Genomic DNA, 20,537 nt, shown 5'->3' with positions numbered 1-20,537 from the left:
ATAGCATACGAGTCAGCAATATTATAATATACCTCTAAAACAGTCAATATATTGACGTTATTGAATGTGTGCGAGGACCTCAAGTAAAAACGTGAATAGTTACTAATACATAATGCTGTTGATTCACACGACGATCACTGGCAACCTTGCCATTTATAGAGGTTATAGAATATATTAAAATAATTTTCCACTATTTTGAACTCAAATCGTTTCAAAGCACTCATGGGATATTACTGAGTAATTAAAGACATTGAATTTAAAAATCGGTTGGGTTGCTCACTTAAGTCATCGCCTATAAAATAAGCAAGTTATCTGACACCCCTTAACACATCTCTTTTTTACTTCGCCGTAGTCGGGTAAAACTGAAGACTTATTTTTCTTTCTTTTAATAATTTAAAAATCTTTCTTTTTTGGCGACCGCTTTACACTACACTAGCCATTGATTACCAACCACTTATAATTTCCCTTATGTACCAATATATTTTGCTCCACTTTTTGAAAAAGAAAGCAATAATAATGAAATACATTGACATCAACACATTGAAAACTGGCGTTTATTTTCTTAAATTTATACCCCAAGGACCCTCAGCTATAAATTTCATCCTTTTCTTACTATTTTTGTCAAAAATGTTGGATTTAAAATAAAAGTAAAATATCTGCATCATTAATCATGTTATGAATAATTTGATTGATGACTATCATTCTGTTAGATAGCAGCACGGGTAGTGGTATAAAATGGGGGAGATCATAACGCATCTGCCAATCTTTAACTAACCTTCAGGATGGTTGAAGATGTCATCGAAAACTTCCAGGAGTACTTAAGAATTCGGTCTGATCACCCCGTGCCCGATTATAGTAAAAATATTTACATCAGTATATTTTATCTTTTTTTATTTTATCATAAGGATTTGAATTGAAGCAATCTGACATTTCAGAAGGATGTGTTGCTTTTGTGAAGAAGAAAGCGGATGAATATGGACTGAAGACAAAAATTTTCCATCTTGATGAAAAACGGCCTGTTCTTATCGTTACTCTTGAAGGCACAAATCCCAACCTACCATCTATACTGCTCAACTCACACACAGATGTAGTCCAAGCGTTCCAAGTAAGTTTCAATATATTTCATCCATTTATAATATTTCGATATCATCGTATATGCAAAACATTTTCCAAATGAACTTCAGTCTAACTCTCAACATTGTTCACATGACATTAAGATTGAAGAGACATTACTAAATACATTTAATATCATAATAATAACAGGTAGAAAAAAGTTAATGCCCAACCTGATTTATGTTTTCCATACATAAAGCATCCACTAATTTATTGTTTTTATTCTGTTTTAGAGCAATCAGAAAAAAAAAATTAATATGACTAAAATTTATGAACTAACTAATTTACGTATTTTGAATTGTCTTTTCACTTAAAATTATACAAAAAAAATCTTTGAAAAAATAATTTAAATATGCAGAGTAATTCATCATCATTTTTATCATTTATAAATATATAGTTGCATATTGCGACTTAGGAATATACCTTTTATTTGTTCTTAATGCAAACATATACATTTGTAATAGGTTATATAATGGCATTCAGAATCATCAATAAATCATACGGAAATAAGGCAATATATAAGAATATTATAAATATTTTTATCAGTTTAATCATTATAACAACAGGAAAAGAGTCCTAATATAATGACTGAGTCGAACACAAGAAATAAAAAATAAAAAGTTTTTTTTTTTCAGCCAAACTCCCATTGGAGTCCTATACTGCCTAACCATGGTTGGGGTCAAAGTTTTCCATTTTATGGGACCGCCATTCAATGAAAAAAGTCAACGCCCCATGCCGGTTCGAATCCGGAAATAGACATAAAATTGGTAAGACTGCGTCTTAACCACTGAGCTACGGGCGACCCTGTAAATAAAAAGTTATAGCGAAACTAAAACCAACTAATAATGTAAAACAAAATTGAACACAAGAAAAAAAAAACTAACTTAAGAACTTTAAAGCATAAAAATAACAATATTCAGAGAAGTAATTTAAAACACATAAAAACTCAATAATTAAGTTACATAAAATTAATATAAATATTAACTTTGTTTACATTCTTATAAACTTTATCTATATTTTTATACCTTATTTATATTTTTATAAACTTTATTTATATTTAATATTAATACGTTGTACGATTAATCATACTCCAGAAGGACTGGAGCCATGATCCTTTTGCAGCTGAGATAGACCAGGAAGGAAACATCTATGCCAGAGGCTCACAGGATATGAAGTGTGTCACCATTGCCCAGTTGGAGGCTTTGAGGAGGATAAAATTTTCTGAGGTCAAGTTGAAGCGGACAGTCCACATGACCTTAGTTCCAGGTTAATGAATTATTGAAATAAATAAATGATAGAACTCTTATTAATCTCACTAATTAAAGATTTATTATTTGTTACAAATTAAGTGGTCCGTATTTTCAGTATAAGTTAAAAAAGGGCTAAGATACCTAAAAAGCACCCGTGCAAAATTTGTAGACAATCTAATAATACAAGAGCCCAAGAGGAGAAAAAAAACCAGTTATTTCATCCCAATTTTTTATTAATTTAATAAAAACTTCACACAGTTAAGAGTCAAAATTTATAACTATGTAAACTATAGTTTGAAGGAATATAAAATAGAGGCTGTTCCAGAAGATACAAACAATTAATTTTTAAATTCTTTTATGTAGAAAAAATATTGTTCGTAATTTTCTTTCAGAAAATAGTTCATTTTTAAACTAGACTATACTAGGGAGGCAGTAAATGCCATTAACGTGCCAGGAGTTTCCTACTTTTTTCTTTTCTAAATGTGTTCCGTGAGCATTTATCTGATGGTAGACGATTTTTACTTTTTTTTTTATATATACAATTGAGTGTAATGATTAAGATTACTTTCGATGCAATTTGATATTTAAATTTTAAACTGTTGCTCTTCCATCAGTGACTGAAGAATCCAGATTTAAGGTCTTCTCGCCTCGGATCGCGCAGGAGGTGTACAGGTGATTACAATGCTCAAATGAGAAAAAAGATGTTATGTTAGGAGTGTACTGCTGAGGGAAATGTCGCGAGGAGGCCAAAGCAATACTGAATTGAGTATAGTTAGGGAGGTAAAAGAGGGAGTGACATAAACATGCAGCAATAACATTAAAGGGTTGACTGGCGGTAAAAAAAAAGTATAAACAAAACAGATTAAGTACTAAGAAAATATAGAGGTTTATTTTCCAATGTTCTTTTTATTTCTCAAGGCTACACCTCTCATGGGTTAAAAAGTAAATATTGAATAATTCAATGCCACCTAAAGTATAATTTATTCGAGAAAAACCTCATTTTTCATTCAGAGCTCAGTATCCTTTAAACCATTTACAACACTAAAAATCTTCATAGAACAATATTTATAAAGTAGAGTAAATTTTCTAAATTATGAGCTTTCTATTTATCTATTTATTTTTTATAATTTTCTAATTATGAACTCTTCAAGTTAAATTGTTTTCGAGATACTGTTTTTCCAAAAAAGAAACATTTTTTTTTTTCAAATAACGAAAAATCGATTTTTTGTGAATTTATTTTGGCTAATATCATGAAAACGATCACTCATAAGAAATTACAAATTATAAATTACTTTATAATACATTTAACTAGCTTCACTTTGAGTGCTAACATACATCTATACGTTAAACAATTCCTGAAGTATAGTTTTTCATAAACCAAAAGTTTTGTCCGGACAATTAGAAATCAAAATTTTTAAAATTTATTTTGGAAAATATCATGAAAATTACTAATGATACGAAAATACTACTTATAAACTACATAACAGCATATTCAACTAACTTCAATTTGATAGGTATTAGGGATATCTGTACGTCTAATACCTGAATTATTGTTTCCCCAAAATAAATTAATAAAGTTTTTCGTCATTTACTCTACTTTAGATTATATTCTATTTGATTTTTGAGTGTTGTAGAAAGTTTTAAAGATATGCAGCCCCGAATAATTTTTTTTGTTTAACGTTTTGAAACAGGAATCCTTTTTTAATCTTTTAATCCCTCTAACTATCGCTAACAGAATCTTTTGACTTGATATATATACATATAAACATATATATATATAATTTTCATTAAATTAATAAAAAAATTAGGATGAAATAACTGCCTTCTTCTTCTCCCCTTCTCTCACGCAGGGATGGGCAAAAATTAGCTATAGTTGAAACTAATAGCTAAAATTGCCATGGATACGACACTTATTCATGAATGAGCCATTGATATATAAATATCGTATCCATGGCAATATTAGTTATTAGTTTCAACTATAGCTAATTTTTGCCCAACTCTACGCCCAAGGGCTCTTGTACTGCTAGATTCGCAAGATCACCCTTAATGGACTATGTTAACCTACGTTTCGGACTACCAACAAGCACTTATTAATATTTTAGAAATTAGATCATTAATAGAGAGTAATTAACACAGAGACATCAATCACGTGGTCATTTCAAATGTCGTGGTGCTATATTAACTTATTATTTATTTATTATGTTTGATGAATAATTAATTTTTTACGTTAATTTAATTTTAATGTCAATGTATATTTAATTTATTAAACAGGAATAGGAGACAGAAGTTAGAATATTAGTGAAATCGAGAAACATTTAAAAAGTAGCTAAAATTGAAATACGACTATAATAACATTCATGATCCAACTACCGCCGAAATATTCGATGAGACCCCTCCTCAGCATTTTACCTATTGTAATATCTTATTCTCTATTATTCTTTCTTCGTAGTTAGAAGCCACGTTTCTCAGCCGTTAGAATCAATATGAAATCGAACCGATAATTCGATTTTCATTTAGTTTTCAAGAACTGCGGGGACTGTTGCCTAATTGGCCCCATATTGATTTTATTATATTCCATCTATTACTTACACACACCCATGTGAAAACGTATTTTTCTCGCCACAACTATACGGCTCATCCGCTTTGCTTAAAATTTGGAGGAAAGTTGGGAATCAGTACTAGATTAATCCTTTGATCCACAGCGCGCCGTTTCGGCTTACCTCGAGATCTGTACATACCTATTTATTAATTGAACGTATTATTTTTTGTTTTAGTGCGAGCTATACGTTTTAATTTCTTTAAACGTATTATCACATATACAATTAGAAACAAAAATAAAATTCATAATACAATTCTTTAAATTTCAGATGAAGAAATTGGAAGCCAAGAGGGTATGGCGAAATTCGTTCATACTCAGACTTTCAAGGACTTAAATATTGCTTTCGATATTGATGAAGGATGTTGTTCTCCAAAAGAAATATTTGTAGTATTAAATAACGAAAGATGTACATGGGGTAAATATTGAAATTAAATCTAATTTAACAAAAAAAATATTTAATTTATAATCTTAAACACTTTATTGAGACTGGTTAATTTTTTAAAATAAATAATTTAATTTCTTTCCGTTTTAGTCTCAACACATTTTAATTTTCTTATAATTCCGACGTTTCGGCCAATCCGGCCATCCTCAGGGTCAATCTTAATACAATTTTAGAACTATATGACTTAAAAACTCAACTCCATGCAGACTATTCTGCCCAGGTCAAAACAACAATTTCTAATTAGTCAATATTCACATTAAAACCAAAATTAAAATCATTTATCGCAGTCACTATTTGTTAAACGGTTGTGATAAAGTTTTAACTCCCCGTTATTGCCCGCGTAGGGAAATAGCCCGGCGAATCAAGCGGAGTTTATTCGGCACGGGAAGAGATATGGGACCCACAGTTCTACTGGGAGGTCCCCTGTTTTGACATTATGAGAGAAATGCAGTATTCTCGAATCGCATCCAACTCTTGTAAAACAGCAAGATCAATTGCTGAGGAAGCTAGAGTTCAAACGAAACTAAGGAATGTCCAAAGATTATTAAAAAAGTCAAAAACAATAGAACAAAATTGAAAAGAAAGCCAGTTTTGAGTACCCGTCATTAGCGGGATGGCCTTTGCTCATGTGATGGACTGAGGAGTGGAAGAAATTCATCTTTGGTGATGAAAAAAAATTCAATCTGGATGGGCCAGAAGGATTTTCGTATTATTTTCATGACTTAAGAAAAGAAGAAAAATTTTATTAAGGCGTCAATTGGTTACAAAAAGAAAGGAAATTTGGTATTTGTTTCATCAAGCGTAAACTCAGCTGAATATAAAAATTTGTTAGAGGAACAAAATTGACTTTTAATGACATGGTACATCAGTTTTCCAGCAAGATAACTCCCCAATATATTCAGCAAAAGTTATTAAAGACTGGTTTACTCGCAACAAAATTGCCAAATTAGACTGGCCTACTGGCTCCCCCTACCTGAACATCATCGAAATTGTTTGGGGAACTCTTTCAAGAAGGGTGTACTCTGAGTCAAGATAGTTCGAAACAATCGAGGATTTGAAATCTGCAATTCTGGCTTCATGGGAACAATTACCTCAAGAAACAATAAAACAATTGTACGATTCATTATCAAACAGAATTTTTGAATTAATAAATGGTAGTGGAAAGGCCGATGAGTTTTATTTATTTTTACCAGGGAGCGTGTCTAACATTTTGATGGCCTTAACTTTAATTTGAAAAATAAAAATAAAATGTATATATTTTTGGCTTAAGAACCAAAATACAAGCAGGCTGCTAATTAACTTCAGGTGAGTGATAGATTATTTTAATACTGTTTTACAGGTAATTTGAAAAGATGGGGATAACAATTTTGGAAGTGTGTCTAACATTTTGACACTGAGGGTATTTCTCATAATAAAAAAACTATAAAGAGCCATCGTAAATTAATGTTTTCATAGTTTTATAAAAGAAGAAAATAACTTTGTTTATTTAATCATCTATTTTACATATAACAAAATCCTTAATTGATTACAAATGTAAGACGACAGTTTTCTGTATATGAAGGAAAGGTCTAAGTTAAGTTCCTATAAAATATCAGTTAATTGGGTTTGAGAAGTGATACACTTAATACTTTAATTATGTCTTATTTACTCAGATTATACAGCTTCATTCAATATTACTAAAACATGTATAATTATGCCAAGCTTATTGTTCACTGTTAATAGAAGTATTAATCCACTGCCTTGGTACCACTGGGCATGGCTTACAAGTTCATAAGGATACAGCAGGAGAAAAATTAAGAACAGTAATTGACCATTTTATGGACCTCAGAGAGTGTGAAATTAAAAAGTTACAAGGAATGACAGACCTAGGAAATATAACAACAATAAATTTAACACAAATTAAGGTATCAAATGAACTTGTCAATGTTCCCAATATATTTTTATTCAAAAGGTGCCCTTTAGATTTAGAAAGGGAATGAATAATACATAATCAAAACTATATGCAAAGGATTCTACACTAAAATGTTTTGTTTTCAACATAGAATTTCTTAATTTAGTAAAAATAATTATTTATACCCTAACCACTTATTTACATATTTATATTATTTTTAAAAAGATATATTGCTCTAATCCTACAACAAAATCCTGGGTCTGATTCTCTTTTGATGTTTCCATTAACCAGGATTGATGTTTTATGTACTTTAAATGGCTGATCATGATATTTTGCCATTGACATAAAAGTACCTTGTACAGTATACGTTAATAAATATACAAAACAGAAATCTGAAAATAGTTTATATGCTTAAAAATATTTTTCTTTTTATGTAATATTCATTTTGATAAGGAAAGTAAGAGTTCCTTTTACTTATTTTTTTAAATAAGAGTTTTGTATCCTATCTATGGATAAAAACAGATTGATGTTTTTGTACATAAATACTACTTCTCTTTCATTTTCCGGTCATTTTGAAATTACATAAACAAAACTTATACTGTATGAACTAACTTTACATTATAACATATTAATATACTTGTATGTTTCTTAATTGATTCTTTCCAGATTAATTTTATTTTATAGGGTGGTGTTCAGAATAACATTCTACCCCCAGAACTAGTAGTTGGATTTGATATAAAAATAGCTGCAGATGGCAACCATGAAGATATGGAAAAATGGATTAATGTAATAAACCAATAATTAATTTTGTATAAGTGATAAGTGTTTTATTAGAGAAAAATACAAAATTTAATCTAGATACATTACTTATTAGTTTAGTTTATAGTGTTTATTTTAAAATTAAAACTAAGGAAATTCGCATAGCTGGAATGACAATAAATTTTAAATAATCAATAAAATCTCAAGAATTAAGAGTAGGATACATCTTTAGAGTGAATTATTTTGGAATTTCAGGATGTCTGTAAAAAAGCTGGTAAAGGAGTATATCCAGAATATGTCCAGAAAAATATAAAAGTTACCCCCACACTTTTAACTGATGAAAATCCATTTTGGTCAGCAATAGATTCAACATTAAAAACTCTGTAAGTATATAAAAAAAAAAAAATAAAAAATACTTCTTTTAAATAATTACTTAAATTTATGGTTGTAAATATATACCACAGATATATCTATTTTTTGTAACAAATTTACAATATTACTAATTATGTTGGTGACAGCTCATTAAAAAATTCTTTACCCTCATGTTTTACATTATTGCTTACCAACCATTTACCCAAAACTGCTCCCCCCCAAAAAATTTGATTTATAAAAACTACATTTTCGCAAGTGCTTGATTAGTAATTAATTAATAACTATCTCATAATATTACAATTTGTTTAAAAAGTAATTTAGACATTTTGCTGGTCACTTCAACCCATTAGTGTCATACACAGTATCACATCTTAAATTACTGTTCATTCATACTTTATTTGTTTGTTTTATAAATTCAAAATATTGATTCCAAAACATTGTTTTACACTCCCTCTGATTTGTTTTACAACATTTGACATGCTTACAGACTTCTTCAAACCTTAATTATCATTGTCTCAATTTTTTTACAGCTTTAGAGGTTAAAGATTATGAAAAAAATATAAATGCAAACATTCAGAGTTCAATGGGTAAGTTCAAAGCGGTTTTTACTGGCGATTTCAATAAAAACTTCAGATTCTAAAATATTTTTAATCAATTATATATGACTCATTTTGATCTGTCATATGTTGCCATCCTTCAGGTAATTTTTAATTCCGTGCTCCCAGTACTTCTCAGATTTTTGGGCAATGAACTTCACTATGTGCGTTTTGCAGTCCTGGAGCGTATTAAAGTGTTTCCCGTTAATAGAGTTTTGAAGGGCCCGAAATAAATGAAAATCTGTTGGGGCAAGGTCTGGTAGATAGGGTGGGTAGGGGATCACATCCCAGTCAAACTCCAATAATTTCTGCCGGGTATACAAAGACACGTGAGGACGGGCGTTGTCGTGACGGAAAACTATGCTTTTGCTCAACCGCTGCAATTATGGTTCCAACTGGTCACAGTATACTGCAGAATTAATGGTGTGGTTGGGCGGGAGGAGCTCAAAATAAAGGACAACTCTCCAATCCCACCAAATGTATTTGGATCTAATCCTGCTTTTGGAGTCGTTAACGGCGGGTCACTTCGTTTTCCCCACGACTTTTCCTTCACAATATTATTGTACAAGATCCACTTTTCATCTCCAGTTATCAACCTCTTTAAAAATTGAACATTAATATTGCGTTTCAGGAGGGAATCGCTAATGGATATGCGGTCCAATAAATTCTTTTCCGTCAAATTGTGAGGAATCCATATATCACTTCGAGAAAAATATCCCGCAGCCCCAAATGATTTGAGACACTTGCCTGAGATATGTTAAGCGTTTCTGCGATATCCCGTGACGTAGAGAGAGGGTTATCTATGACCAAAGCTTGAATTTGGTCATCACTAGTTAGGAGACGACCCGAGCGCTTTGCGTCTTCCAAGTCAAGATTTCCAGTTCTGAACGGAGCACAACAGTTACGGACAGTGCTTTCTCCTAAGGCATCGTTACCACACACACTGCAAATTTTGTTAACTGTCTGTGCAGCGAATTTTCTTTTTCAGAAATAAAAAATCATTAAATGACGGAAATGAATTTTTTTGCTCTTCCATTTTGAGTAAGCAAAATATCACTTAAAAAGATAAGGAATCTCAGTTGAAAATGATGCATAAAAGCACCTTAACTAAACCTTTTTTAGAATATGGAAACATTATTGACCAAGTAAACATGATTTTATACTCTCAGAGAGTATTAAACTGAAATATTGAAAAACGCTATGAACTTATTTTACAACCCAATAGCTCAAAATTATTTACTCTTACTTGATTTTCAAAAACTTGTACCTGATATGGTACAATTTTATTCATTCAATAATATAATCAATAAAATGCCTTTTTTATTTATTATTCAATATCCGACTTTAACAAAGTTCTAGACCTTGATTGTGACAAAAAAAATTCTCCACTTACTATTAACAGATTTTTAATGGTTTCATGGGGAAATACTCATTTCTTTTTTAAATTATCAACCAATTTACATTAATATTCTTTCTTACCTTTCAAAATGATCTTTTTCAAAATTTTATGATAGCATTGGAAGTGTGTGAAATTTTCTATGAATTGAGAACACCAAAATTGTTTCAAAGGAAAAATATATCACAAGATTTCAGGAGGAAGTCTTCCATTTACTTCCAATGAGAGGAAAGATTCTTTGATCATTTATTGTAAATTGTTTTTTCCTTTTTTTAAAAAAACATTTTTTGTACCTATTACATTTTGTGAATCATTGTCAGAAGAGATCAAAGCATTTTGGGGGGAAAATGGTTCAAAAATAAACAAAACAATTTAAACTAAAATTTTTCACACAATCTTTAAAACTTGGATGACAATTAACTTAATAAGGACTTTTGGGCATAAATATGATGTAAAACCAGCCTCTGGTATTTATTTGGTAAACCGTATATGATTACACTCTTATAAATACTGCTATATTGGATTGCATGTATAACGACATATACATGGTCGAGGAAGATCTTTAGACACCTGAGCATATCCTAAGTGCATTGTTACAGATTTTGTGGATTCTTCACATAATATATTTCAAATATACTTTGTGATAGTATTTCATAACCACATTTTAAAATAAAACTAACCTATTTACTAATCAATAAATAATTTTATTACATCTTCATTTGTATTATTATCGTGAAATATTTGTACTAATTGTGTGAAATATTACAGGGATTTGAATTATCTTAAAATCAATAGTCCAGGAGCAACAGATGCTAGATTTGTGAGAAGAGTAAGTAAAGAGCAAATTGTATTTTACTTTGATAATAAATTTAGCAGCAACTGGAATTTGAAGTATAGTACAGTATCTAAATAATCCAAATGAATGTTGTTAGAGGTAATTCAAATATTTAAAAAAATTTCAACAAATTAATCAATCATGCTTGTAGAAAATTTTTTTTTTAAATATATAATTTACTTGATGGAAAAAATAATAACCAAATGCTGTGAGTAAAAGTTTTATTAACTAGCCTGGAATTCGGGGTAATTGCATAGAAGGGATTTTTTTTTCTTTATTGGGGGAGGTACCATTTATGGTAAAAGCTCTCCCAACATAACAAATTTTAAATAAATCCTTATTTATGCACTTGCTTCAAACATGTTCTTACTCATAAATATATATTTATATACCAAGGTTTATTATCAAGTAATTCGGTAGAGGATATTTCTCAATAATTAGATTGTAAAATCACTTAGGATCATAGGATATTTGGACCTAGAAAAAATCCTCTGGAAAACTCTAGGTTACAGAACAGAGAGTTGCAAAGAAAGCAGGCTATTAATATTATTGAAATAATAGCATCTCAACACTTCAATTTAATATTTAAAATTGATTAATTCGACCATGATGTAATATTTAAAAAAAATATAATTCTAATGAGTTGAACCTAAAGATGAACATCCAAAAGGATATGCGGAGATAGTGGGAATTATTGTATTAAGCCTGATATGGAATTGGGTTTTGAGGTTGTTAAAACGAGATAGTGTCAGTATTGAACCTTTAGGTCAGGATGAACCTTTCTTTTGTCACTTATTAAATTTGTTTTTAATATTTTTGTTGTAGGTTGGAGTACCAGCAGTTGGATTTTCCCCTTTTAATAATACACCTTTAAGACTTCACGATAATGATGAGTTCATAAATAAAAATATTTTCCTAACAGGGATTTCAATTTATGAAAAATTGATTAGAAATGTTGCAAATGTATAAAAAAGTAGAATATATAAGCAATAATAAAGAATAATGTGATAACTAAGCAAATAATTAATATTTTATAAATGATGCACTTGTATATGTTTTATTTATTCCCTCTTACATTCCTAAAATAATGTATTGATTTTTCTAAATAGTATAGAATTTTCTTCCAAGTGAATCTGACTTATGATTAAGTATAAAAATGAATAAAAATTAAATTATTGTGAAAAAAATCTTGCTAGTACGTATTTAATTTAAAGAACTTTCTGTAAGATAAAACACTTGAAATAATGAAATCTACGCAAAACAGCAGGGTTGGGAGAAAAAATCTGAGGCCCTCAAAAGGCATTTGTTAATTACTAACTCAATCCACATAAAAACTTTCAACATACCTACTTATTTTGAAGGGTTTGTAGAGGTACACAAATATAAGTGCTTAAATACCAAAATATAAGTTTGATAACATGAGGGGGAAGTATATCTGAAGAAACTTAGCACCACTCCAAGGAGGTCACACTTAGGTAGCACTAAGGTATGTCATCATTGTGACCAAATATCTTAGTGCTACCTAAATGTCTAAGGCCATTCATGGCATATCCTCAAACCCTGGAAGTCCGAGTTATAATTAGCTTTAGTAGTTGCCATTATACTATACACTACTATCATCAATTTCTTACACTTGCACCATCTACTCATTGGTTTAGCATTATCTTCTGCTTTCTATTTAATCATGGATTTTTTGCTGGAGCCAATTACAGTGGCTAACTCATACTAATAGGCTGTAGGAACGAACTAATCTTCTTCTAGCACCTCTAACAACTTGTAAAAAAACCGTTTCCATAGAGTTTAACTTAACAAAGATCTTTGGGGATACCCAAGTTTAATTGTCTATCTTAGAAATAGATAATATCAACATGACATGACACTACTCCTTCTCCTCACACTCCAGAACATTACTCATTTACTTTTATTACTTATTTGGATTCAGAGGATATTAAAACGTGTAAATATGTTGAAAACACAGATCGAAAGTAAAAATCCGTGGCTTGGTGCCACAAAAACCAATGTTCATTTTGAAAGTTTTTTTTTTTAGATACTTTCATCTCCAAAAGATTTAACTTTTACTAGCAAATATAAAAAATTTTCCCAGAAAATTTTGTAACTATTAATTTTTTCAGACTACAAATAGTTTTTATACAATAATAAATTACAATATATATATATGAAAATGTTTATATTACAAGAAAATAAATAAAAATAATACACGACTATCCGAATAAATAAAGTTGAGAGTTTGGCATACAGTTATTTTGGAGATAGCAAGTAAAAAGTAAAGGTATTTTATTAAGACAAAAATGAAAGTACCTTAAAATATTTATCTCTCTCCTAGAGATAACGAAAATGCGGGGCAATAAAAGGGGATGCCTAATGATACCATCATTCCCTGATAAAAGATCTATCTTCAATGCTCCAATAGTAAATACAAAGTTAATTCGTATGATATATAGAGATAGATTGTAGAGCTGTTAAAATATGACAGTCAACTTTTAGATTTATGCATTAGTACTTTTCCATTATTACATCTTAACTACTAAATATATTATACTGTTTTAGAAAATAGTCATTTAAGCCCTGTCAGGCTAATTGAAGGAGGACAAGGCCCAGTTAATATAACTGACCATTTAATTTTACATTGATATGGCGAGTTTAATTAAAATCGTTAAAGCCTTTTCCGAGAAAATCGAAAAAATGTGAAAATCGATTCTATAAAGTAGCACTTACGGTCGGTTGATTTTAGCAAAAATGTTGTCAAATTCTAGACATATATCTGCTTAAATATTTAATTTCAGTTTGATACAACTTTTGGACCTCACAACTTGTATTTTCGTTGGAAACTATAGTTCAAAATTTTACACGAATGCAGCACATTCCCTTACAATATATTCCATATATAGGTAAGTAAAAGTAAAAAGATACCTAGTGTAATGCTTCCCCGACTAAACATAACCTTATGGTGGAAGGCTAATATTTGTTTCTTTAGGTTGTTGAATTAAGAATAAATCTCAATGGTCAAACAAAATGAGTTTGGTTTTGGTTTATTTTTGAGTTTCGTTGATTCTCACAGTGACTAAGATTTTGATTAAGATAGTAGATTCGTTGTTCAAATAGTTTATTACGGATGGATGAACTAATATTATAGAAAAAATAAAATTGAGGTTAAAGAAAATAAATAATATTGTAACGAGGATATCTCTTCGGTTGAGTTACGATCAGAAGGTTTACTGAGGATGTATAAAAAAGTAATTTGAGAGCAGTTCCATAGTATTCTGATAATTTTCGTTAGTTTATGGCTTCTTGGCGAAGGTAACACGCGAAAATTGGTGTTAAGAGCAAGAAAGATTTTAGGTAAGAAAAAAAAAATATATATATATTGCAAATAGTGAAGTAAAAGAGTTATTTGTAAGAAATATGAGGTTAAGAACAATTATCATGCAGCCAAACAGCGAAAATGGTAGATTTTTTTTCATTAATTAGGGAAATAAAATCTACTTTGGGTAAAATGAAATTTTCCAGGATTAAAAGAAAGTCTGACAATCAAGTTCCAGAACGTTAAAAATTTCAAAAAAGCAGGTCCGGAAACGTGAAAAACCACGCGGAAGGTTAGGCCTCTGATTTGCATAAGTGGGTAAGAACCATAACCATAACAAAAGGTGAGAACGAATGGGAACCTTATATTGGGAGGCTAGAAGGTGAAGTTGATCCCTTCAGATAGGAGGTCAAGGCAATTAAGGCCGGAGGAAGAATCGAGGACATGCCAATGACCCAACATGGACGCTCTCAACATGGAAGAAAACGTACATCTCAGGTACCTCAGCTAGGATCAAGACATACGAGGAGGGTCGCTATACCCAACCTGTTGGCAGCAGTTTAAGGCAGCATCCACGACAGACGGCTGGAATGACTAGGGAGGAACGACTTCTCTAATGGTTTAATTACGATGGGAGATTCTAGATATTCTGTGGAGCGTGCCAGAGGAAAGTCAGGAGGACTTCAACTGTCTGTACGACCACCTCGAAAAAAGATTCGGTGACCATCATCTGGGACAGGTGTACAGAGTACGGTTCAGGAAGAGAAGACAGAATTACGGGGAGCAGCTCAGCGTGGGCATATCTCGACTGGTGAGGTTGGCTTATGCTACGGTTCCAGAGGACGGCCGGGAAAACATGGCTGCCAATGTTTTACTGACGGAGTGTATGATGTAGATCTACAACAGAATTCGAAACTGTCAAGATCGAAAACTGTCGGTGCAATTGTGATGAGAGCTCTAAAATTGGTAGTGGATAAGAAAAAGTCTTAGAGTACAATTTATTGAAAAGTCTAAGGAAAAGGAAAAATATAGGAGTGAGGATTGTTATTCCAGCAAAAGAGAGTATTACAGAAGAAAAGAAAGAAATAAAGAGGGAGATAGAAATGATAGATGAAGAGATGATGATTGAAAATGGAGAGTTGTTGAGATGTTGAAAGAAAAAAAGGCGATATTTCTTGTCGCAGGAAGATGACAGTTTGAGAAAAACAGGAAAAAAGATAGAAACTAAAAAGAGATGTTTTTCAGAGTATATGTAAAAATTTAACTTGTGAGCAGTTAAGAAGTATTGTAGTTTACGTATTCGTTAGTTTGCAATAAAAAAAAAAAATGTTTCTGTTGTCTGTTGTTTCTTGGCCCAGGTACTACTCGACAATATCTACATTTCAAGTGGCTCACTTCAATTTGTGAGCAGTTTAGTTTGTAAAAAAAAACTCTTATGTAATCCCTGAGTCTATTTGATATCTCTTTAGGCAGATAGCAGCACTCGTAAAATAACACTAAACACGATAAAAGATAAATTAAAATAAAGATAAAACATTTCAGTCATCAACAAATCTTCAGGATGGTAGAAGATGTAGTCGAAACCTTTCGGGAATATTTAAAAATCCGGTCTGTCCACCCTGAACCTGATTATGGTAAGACTTTTTATATTTGCAATGTTATTTTATAATTTTTTTTCTTTGAATGAATTTATTCTTCATTGCATCCCTCTGATTATGTAGATGGGTGTATTGAATTCGTGAAGAAGAGAGCAGACCAATATGGACTTAAAACACAAATTTTTCGCCTGGATGAAAAACGGCCGGTGCTCATTGTTACTCTTGAGGGTTCAGAGCCAAACCTTCCTTCTATTCTGCTCAACTCACACACAGACGTAGTTCCAGTGTTTGAAGTAGGTTTGAAGGAATTCTTTGGTATAAGTACACAAATGGCACTCTGTCCGGCGGGTGGGCGTATACTCATGTATATGCAATGTTCATTTGCATGACAATGTTATTATCACTGCTTTAATTGTTATTAACAACACTCACTACCACTCAAAAGTGGTAAACAAACCCTCAAACAGTACATTTCAGTAGAGATCAGGAAGGAATAAATTGATAAATACGGATTACTTTTTTTTTTTTTTTATTTATTATAACCAACAAAAATGGATGAGAAAAAGAGTACTCGCCCACCCGTGCAGCCGACTGAGTTGGGAACTAGATAATTTTTTTTTTACCAGTAGAAGATAATATCATAAATAAAATAATTCAGTGGTACTATGTCTCTTGTAGGATTAAGGCATTGAATTCCACAAGAGATGGTTATGTTAAATACATAGATGCAGTTTAATCTTCCAAAAACGCTAAGAACCATTCTAAATTTAATATACATCTGCATCTAAATGGCTATAATCGAGGGCTATGATAACAAGATCATGAGTTTGAATCTCATGTCAATCTCAAAATAAAATATGGGTGGTCACTCAGAAACCATAAAAATATCTCTTTAAATCACAAAAAGTAAATACTTTTAAAAAAGGGTGTAACTAAAAAGTGCAAAGTTTTGTTTAATAGTGAGGAAGATTATTTGTGATATAATAAAAGTAAAAAATACAAGTCAGCTAAATTTTAGTACCAACCTATTGTTTTAGATATTTATCAAAAATTAAAAATATCCATGAACATCTTCTATCAATATTTTTTTTTTACCGAACTTGAAATTTCATCCATGGTCGTGAAACCAACAATATAATCAAAACGCCGCATTTCCCTCCAAAATATTATAAAATGTACTATTCAACATTTTATTAAGTCTTGATTACCTTTTGAAACTTTTAAAATAAAATCTTTACTTCCAGACAATATTAAAGTTTAAAATTCAATGTTAATACAAAAATTTGAAGTGTTCTGCGATGATAGTTTTCTGAAACATGACAATAATATTCAAAAAGTCCACAAAATACTATTATTGATCCAAGTAAAGGCTGTCTACTAATAGACAACGACGGCGATTTCGGATTTTGAAGGCATCCAAACATGCCTCCTTATTCAATTTCAGTTCTAATTCTTTAAAATTTTATTGAATTATTATTAAAAAGGGAGAAAATATTTAAGATTTCAGGACAACAAAAATCAACTAATGAACATTGAACTCCGCGATATCTAATCTACGTTATGGCGAAGTAGGAGATAAAAAAAAACTACAAGTATAATCGTATCAGTTTGTACTTTATTATGAAACAGAGCGCAGAAAATAGTTGGGTACTAATGGTCCATTCCTGGCAATGAGCAACGTTCTTAATGAATTTTGACACACAGAAATGTGCAAAACGTTGTGATATTTTTCGATTAAAGGGCCGTGTCTTTGTTTATTTAATTCAAATTGAACCTTGTCATGTCGATGGTAAAGAGCAAGAAGTCACACAGCGCCTATGAATTCAAATTGAGTTCAATGAATTGTACTTTGTTAATATATTCTTTTGATTATATTATTAATTTGTTACACAAGAAGTCTATTATAAAATTATTTCAATCAATAAACAGTAGTCACTTCTTTTTCCCTCATTAGAAATTAATAGTTCCTAATAAATTATCTTAATTAATATTTAAATTAGAAGCACTAAAACTTCAATGCCTATATGATGTCAAATGTATCTTATAAATGAAATTTAGTTGTAAGGATTGTTTTTTCATGGCAAAATACATCATATATAACTTATCAGAAAAAAAAAAGAATCATATACAATTTTGTTGTATAGTAGTTTGCTAAGTTGGATCGAACTATAGATAGATGAAATAAAAAATAATTAATTGAACTAAAAATAAAAAAGAGACACCCAATTTTATTTAAAAAAATAAAATAAGAATAAAAATTCTTACAGGGTAAATAATTCTCTACATTGATTATATTCTAGGATCAATGGAGTTATGATCCTTTCGGAGCTGAGATGGACGAGGAAGGAAACATCTATGCCAGAGGCTCACAGGATATGAAATGTGTCACAATTGCCCATTTAGAGGCTTTGAGGAGGATAAAATTTTCTCAGGTTAAGTTGAAGCGGACAGTCCACATGACCTTACTTCCAGGTAAATGAACTACGCTCCTATAATTATGATATAACAATAACCGAATCAAAAAGTGGACACGAAGGGAAATCGGAATGAGCTGGTAGCATCGATCCCATTCCATAATATCATGATCGTGCAAAAATATTTTATCTTTTGTAAAACTTATACTAATACATAATTTTAAAAAAGTTTTTCTTTAGAATTATTAAGAATTTTCTACCGAAATTAGCAGATGGAATCTGATGAAGATGATACTAGACCCATTTTATACAAATTCCCAACTTTCCTCCAATGTTGAAACCAATTCAGAAGTGCCGTTTTTCATAAATTAGTGTACCAAAGGATACTTTTTTTTACGCATCTGCTAGCGAAAGTAGTTCCCGGAATCTGATAAAATTAATTCGTAATTAAGAGTTCAATCGATTATGACCAAACACAAAGTTAACTACAGACACGAAAATTGCGAATTCCGACTCTTTATTTTTTTTTTTTATTTGCTGTATGTGTACAAAAGTTCGCTACCTTTAGTGTAAGAGTCCATGAGAGTAAAAGTGGCCTTACTCATGAAATATTGGAAACTTCAATATTTATTTATCTCATACAGTACACTCAAAAGGTGTACAATGCTGTTGCAACCCTTATTTCCAAATATTCCGGTCCATAAGCATTTGGTCCATCCAAATAATTCTATTTAAGTACAATACTGTCAGCCATAGAATTACTAATAGAGAGCTCCAAGCATTCTAGTTTAAAATATAAATATACAAAGGAAGAATTAATAGTCTTTGATGAACTGGTCTTGAAATAAGAACACCTGAAGTAAAAACAGCCCAGACATTTTATATGTAACTTGAAACTGTATAATTGTTGAAAAACAAAAGAACTTCTGGAAATCTTATGTCAGTGTTTCTCCAGTTAACAGTTATTCATATGTCATACCATCAGCTAGCATATGATGATAATCTACAAGAGTAGTCTAAATAGCATTGCTCTCTTGATTATTCAAAACCCACATGTTTAAGTATTGTAATACACTGAACAAATCATTGTTGCTCTATAAAAAGTAAAATTCTAAAAAAATACAATGATTTTTTGAAAACTAAAATCATTGAAAATTCAGGTGAAAAAACACATAACTCTATTATAGATGCTTATGAATAGGCCACTTCTGCTCCCATAGCTTTACTCATACTATAGAAATAATATTTTAAATTTAAAAATATATATATATTTTTGAATAAAATATCATATAAATATATAAGTTACAACAATATTAAATAAAGTTGGGATGAAATATGGATCAGATAATAAATACATTCATAAAGAACGTATACAAAATACTAATGTAAAAAACAATATTAGAATATTAAATAATCATAGGTAGAAGCAAATTTCGCAAATAGGAAAACTAGTAATGAGCTTAAATAAAATGGAAATGTTTCATAAAAAATTAATGACCCTGCATTATATATGACACATTTAAAAAATTCATTATATGATTATAATAATATCTATAATATCTCCCAATAGTATCAATAATATTAAACAATGATTAAATATTACTATAATTGAACAAGATTATAATGATATACATCAAATTATAAATAAATATCACAGAATGGCATCCAATTTCTCAAAGAAAATATCAATAGCATGATCTGCTATTCCTCAGTAAGCAAAACAAACCTCAAACTCACAGCAACACAATTTTTAATTTTTAGTAGCTTTTGGTTACATTATATTAAGGTACAACAGGTACAGATACAAAAGGTAACAACTCTTGGAAATTTTTTTTGTAAGCGCAGGGATGTCCCCTTCTGCACTCATGGCGAGTTTGGCTGAGCATGGCTGCTTTTGTTGGTAGACCATCAGCATAATTATGAGAGATAGTTGACCGTGGATGATAAATG

The 20,537-nt window shown here is 30.6% G+C and overlaps 2 protein-coding genes and 1 long non-coding RNA gene across 5 annotated transcripts in view; 2 read left to right on the top strand and 1 right to left on the bottom strand.

The window, feature by feature from the left end:
- The window catches only part of LOC136797209 (uncharacterized), a 33,734-nt gene extending 21,002 nt beyond the window's left edge, over nucleotides 1–12,732 (bottom strand). For all 3 annotated transcript variants that reach the window (XR_010845048.1, XR_010845047.1, XR_010845046.1), the window contains exon 1: nucleotides 12,600–12,732. This is a non-coding gene — a long non-coding RNA (uncharacterized lncRNA). The remainder of the gene's footprint in view (nucleotides 1–12,599) is intronic.
- Nucleotides 729–12,290, top strand: LOC106692625 (aminoacylase-1). Its single transcript, XM_014438677.3, has 9 exons — nucleotides 729–855; nucleotides 936–1,105; nucleotides 2,208–2,379; nucleotides 5,231–5,377; nucleotides 7,127–7,308; nucleotides 7,980–8,081; nucleotides 8,310–8,437; nucleotides 11,187–11,247; nucleotides 12,079–12,290. Exons 1-9 carry the CDS (start codon nucleotides 783–785, stop codon nucleotides 12,220–12,222), a joined length of 1,179 nt encoding a protein of 392 aa, XP_014294163.1. The 5' UTR covers nucleotides 729–782; the 3' UTR covers nucleotides 12,223–12,290.
- Nucleotides 12,733–14,019: 1,287 nt separating the features above from the next.
- On the top strand, nucleotides 14,020–18,669 carry LOC136795078 (aminoacylase-1-like). Its single transcript, XM_067053151.1, has 4 exons — nucleotides 14,020–14,162; nucleotides 16,118–16,209; nucleotides 16,297–16,466; nucleotides 18,474–18,669. The coding sequence occupies exons 2-4, from the start codon at nucleotides 16,137–16,139 to the stop codon at nucleotides 18,651–18,653; spliced, it is 423 nt and encodes a 140-aa protein (XP_066909252.1). The 5' UTR covers nucleotides 14,020–14,162; nucleotides 16,118–16,136; the 3' UTR covers nucleotides 18,654–18,669.
- The last annotated feature ends 1,868 nt before the right edge of the window (nucleotides 18,670–20,537 follow it).

This window comes from Halyomorpha halys, unplaced genomic scaffold (genome assembly GCF_000696795.3).
Source record: "Halyomorpha halys isolate HHAL.00 unplaced genomic scaffold, Hhal_1.1 Scaffold64.1, whole genome shotgun sequence".
Lineage (NCBI taxonomy): Eukaryota > Metazoa > Arthropoda > Insecta > Hemiptera > Pentatomidae > Halyomorpha > Halyomorpha halys.
The sequence above is the reverse complement of the archived record's forward strand: the minus strand, read 5'-3'. Positions and strand labels throughout refer to the sequence as shown.

Coding starts and splice junctions, on each gene's coding strand:
- LOC106692625 (XM_014438677.3), top strand. CDS start 783: ATGGTTGAAGATGTCATCGAAAACTTCCAGGAGTACTTAAGAATTCGG. Junction 2,380..5,230: donor CCACATGACCTTAGTTCCAG/GTTAATGAATTA, acceptor TTTAAATTTCAG/ATGAAGAAATTGGAAGCCAA. Junction 11,248..12,078: donor ATGCTAGATTTGTGAGAAGA/GTAAGTAAAGAG, acceptor TTTTTGTTGTAG/GTTGGAGTACCAGCAGTTGG.
- LOC136795078 (XM_067053151.1), top strand. CDS start 16,137: ATGGTAGAAGATGTAGTCGAAACCTTTCGGGAATATTTAAAAATCCGG. Junction 16,210..16,296: donor CCACCCTGAACCTGATTATG/GTAAGACTTTTT, acceptor CTGATTATGTAG/ATGGGTGTATTGAATTCGTG. Junction 16,467..18,473: donor ACGTAGTTCCAGTGTTTGAA/GTAGGTTTGAAG, acceptor ATTATATTCTAG/GATCAATGGAGTTATGATCC.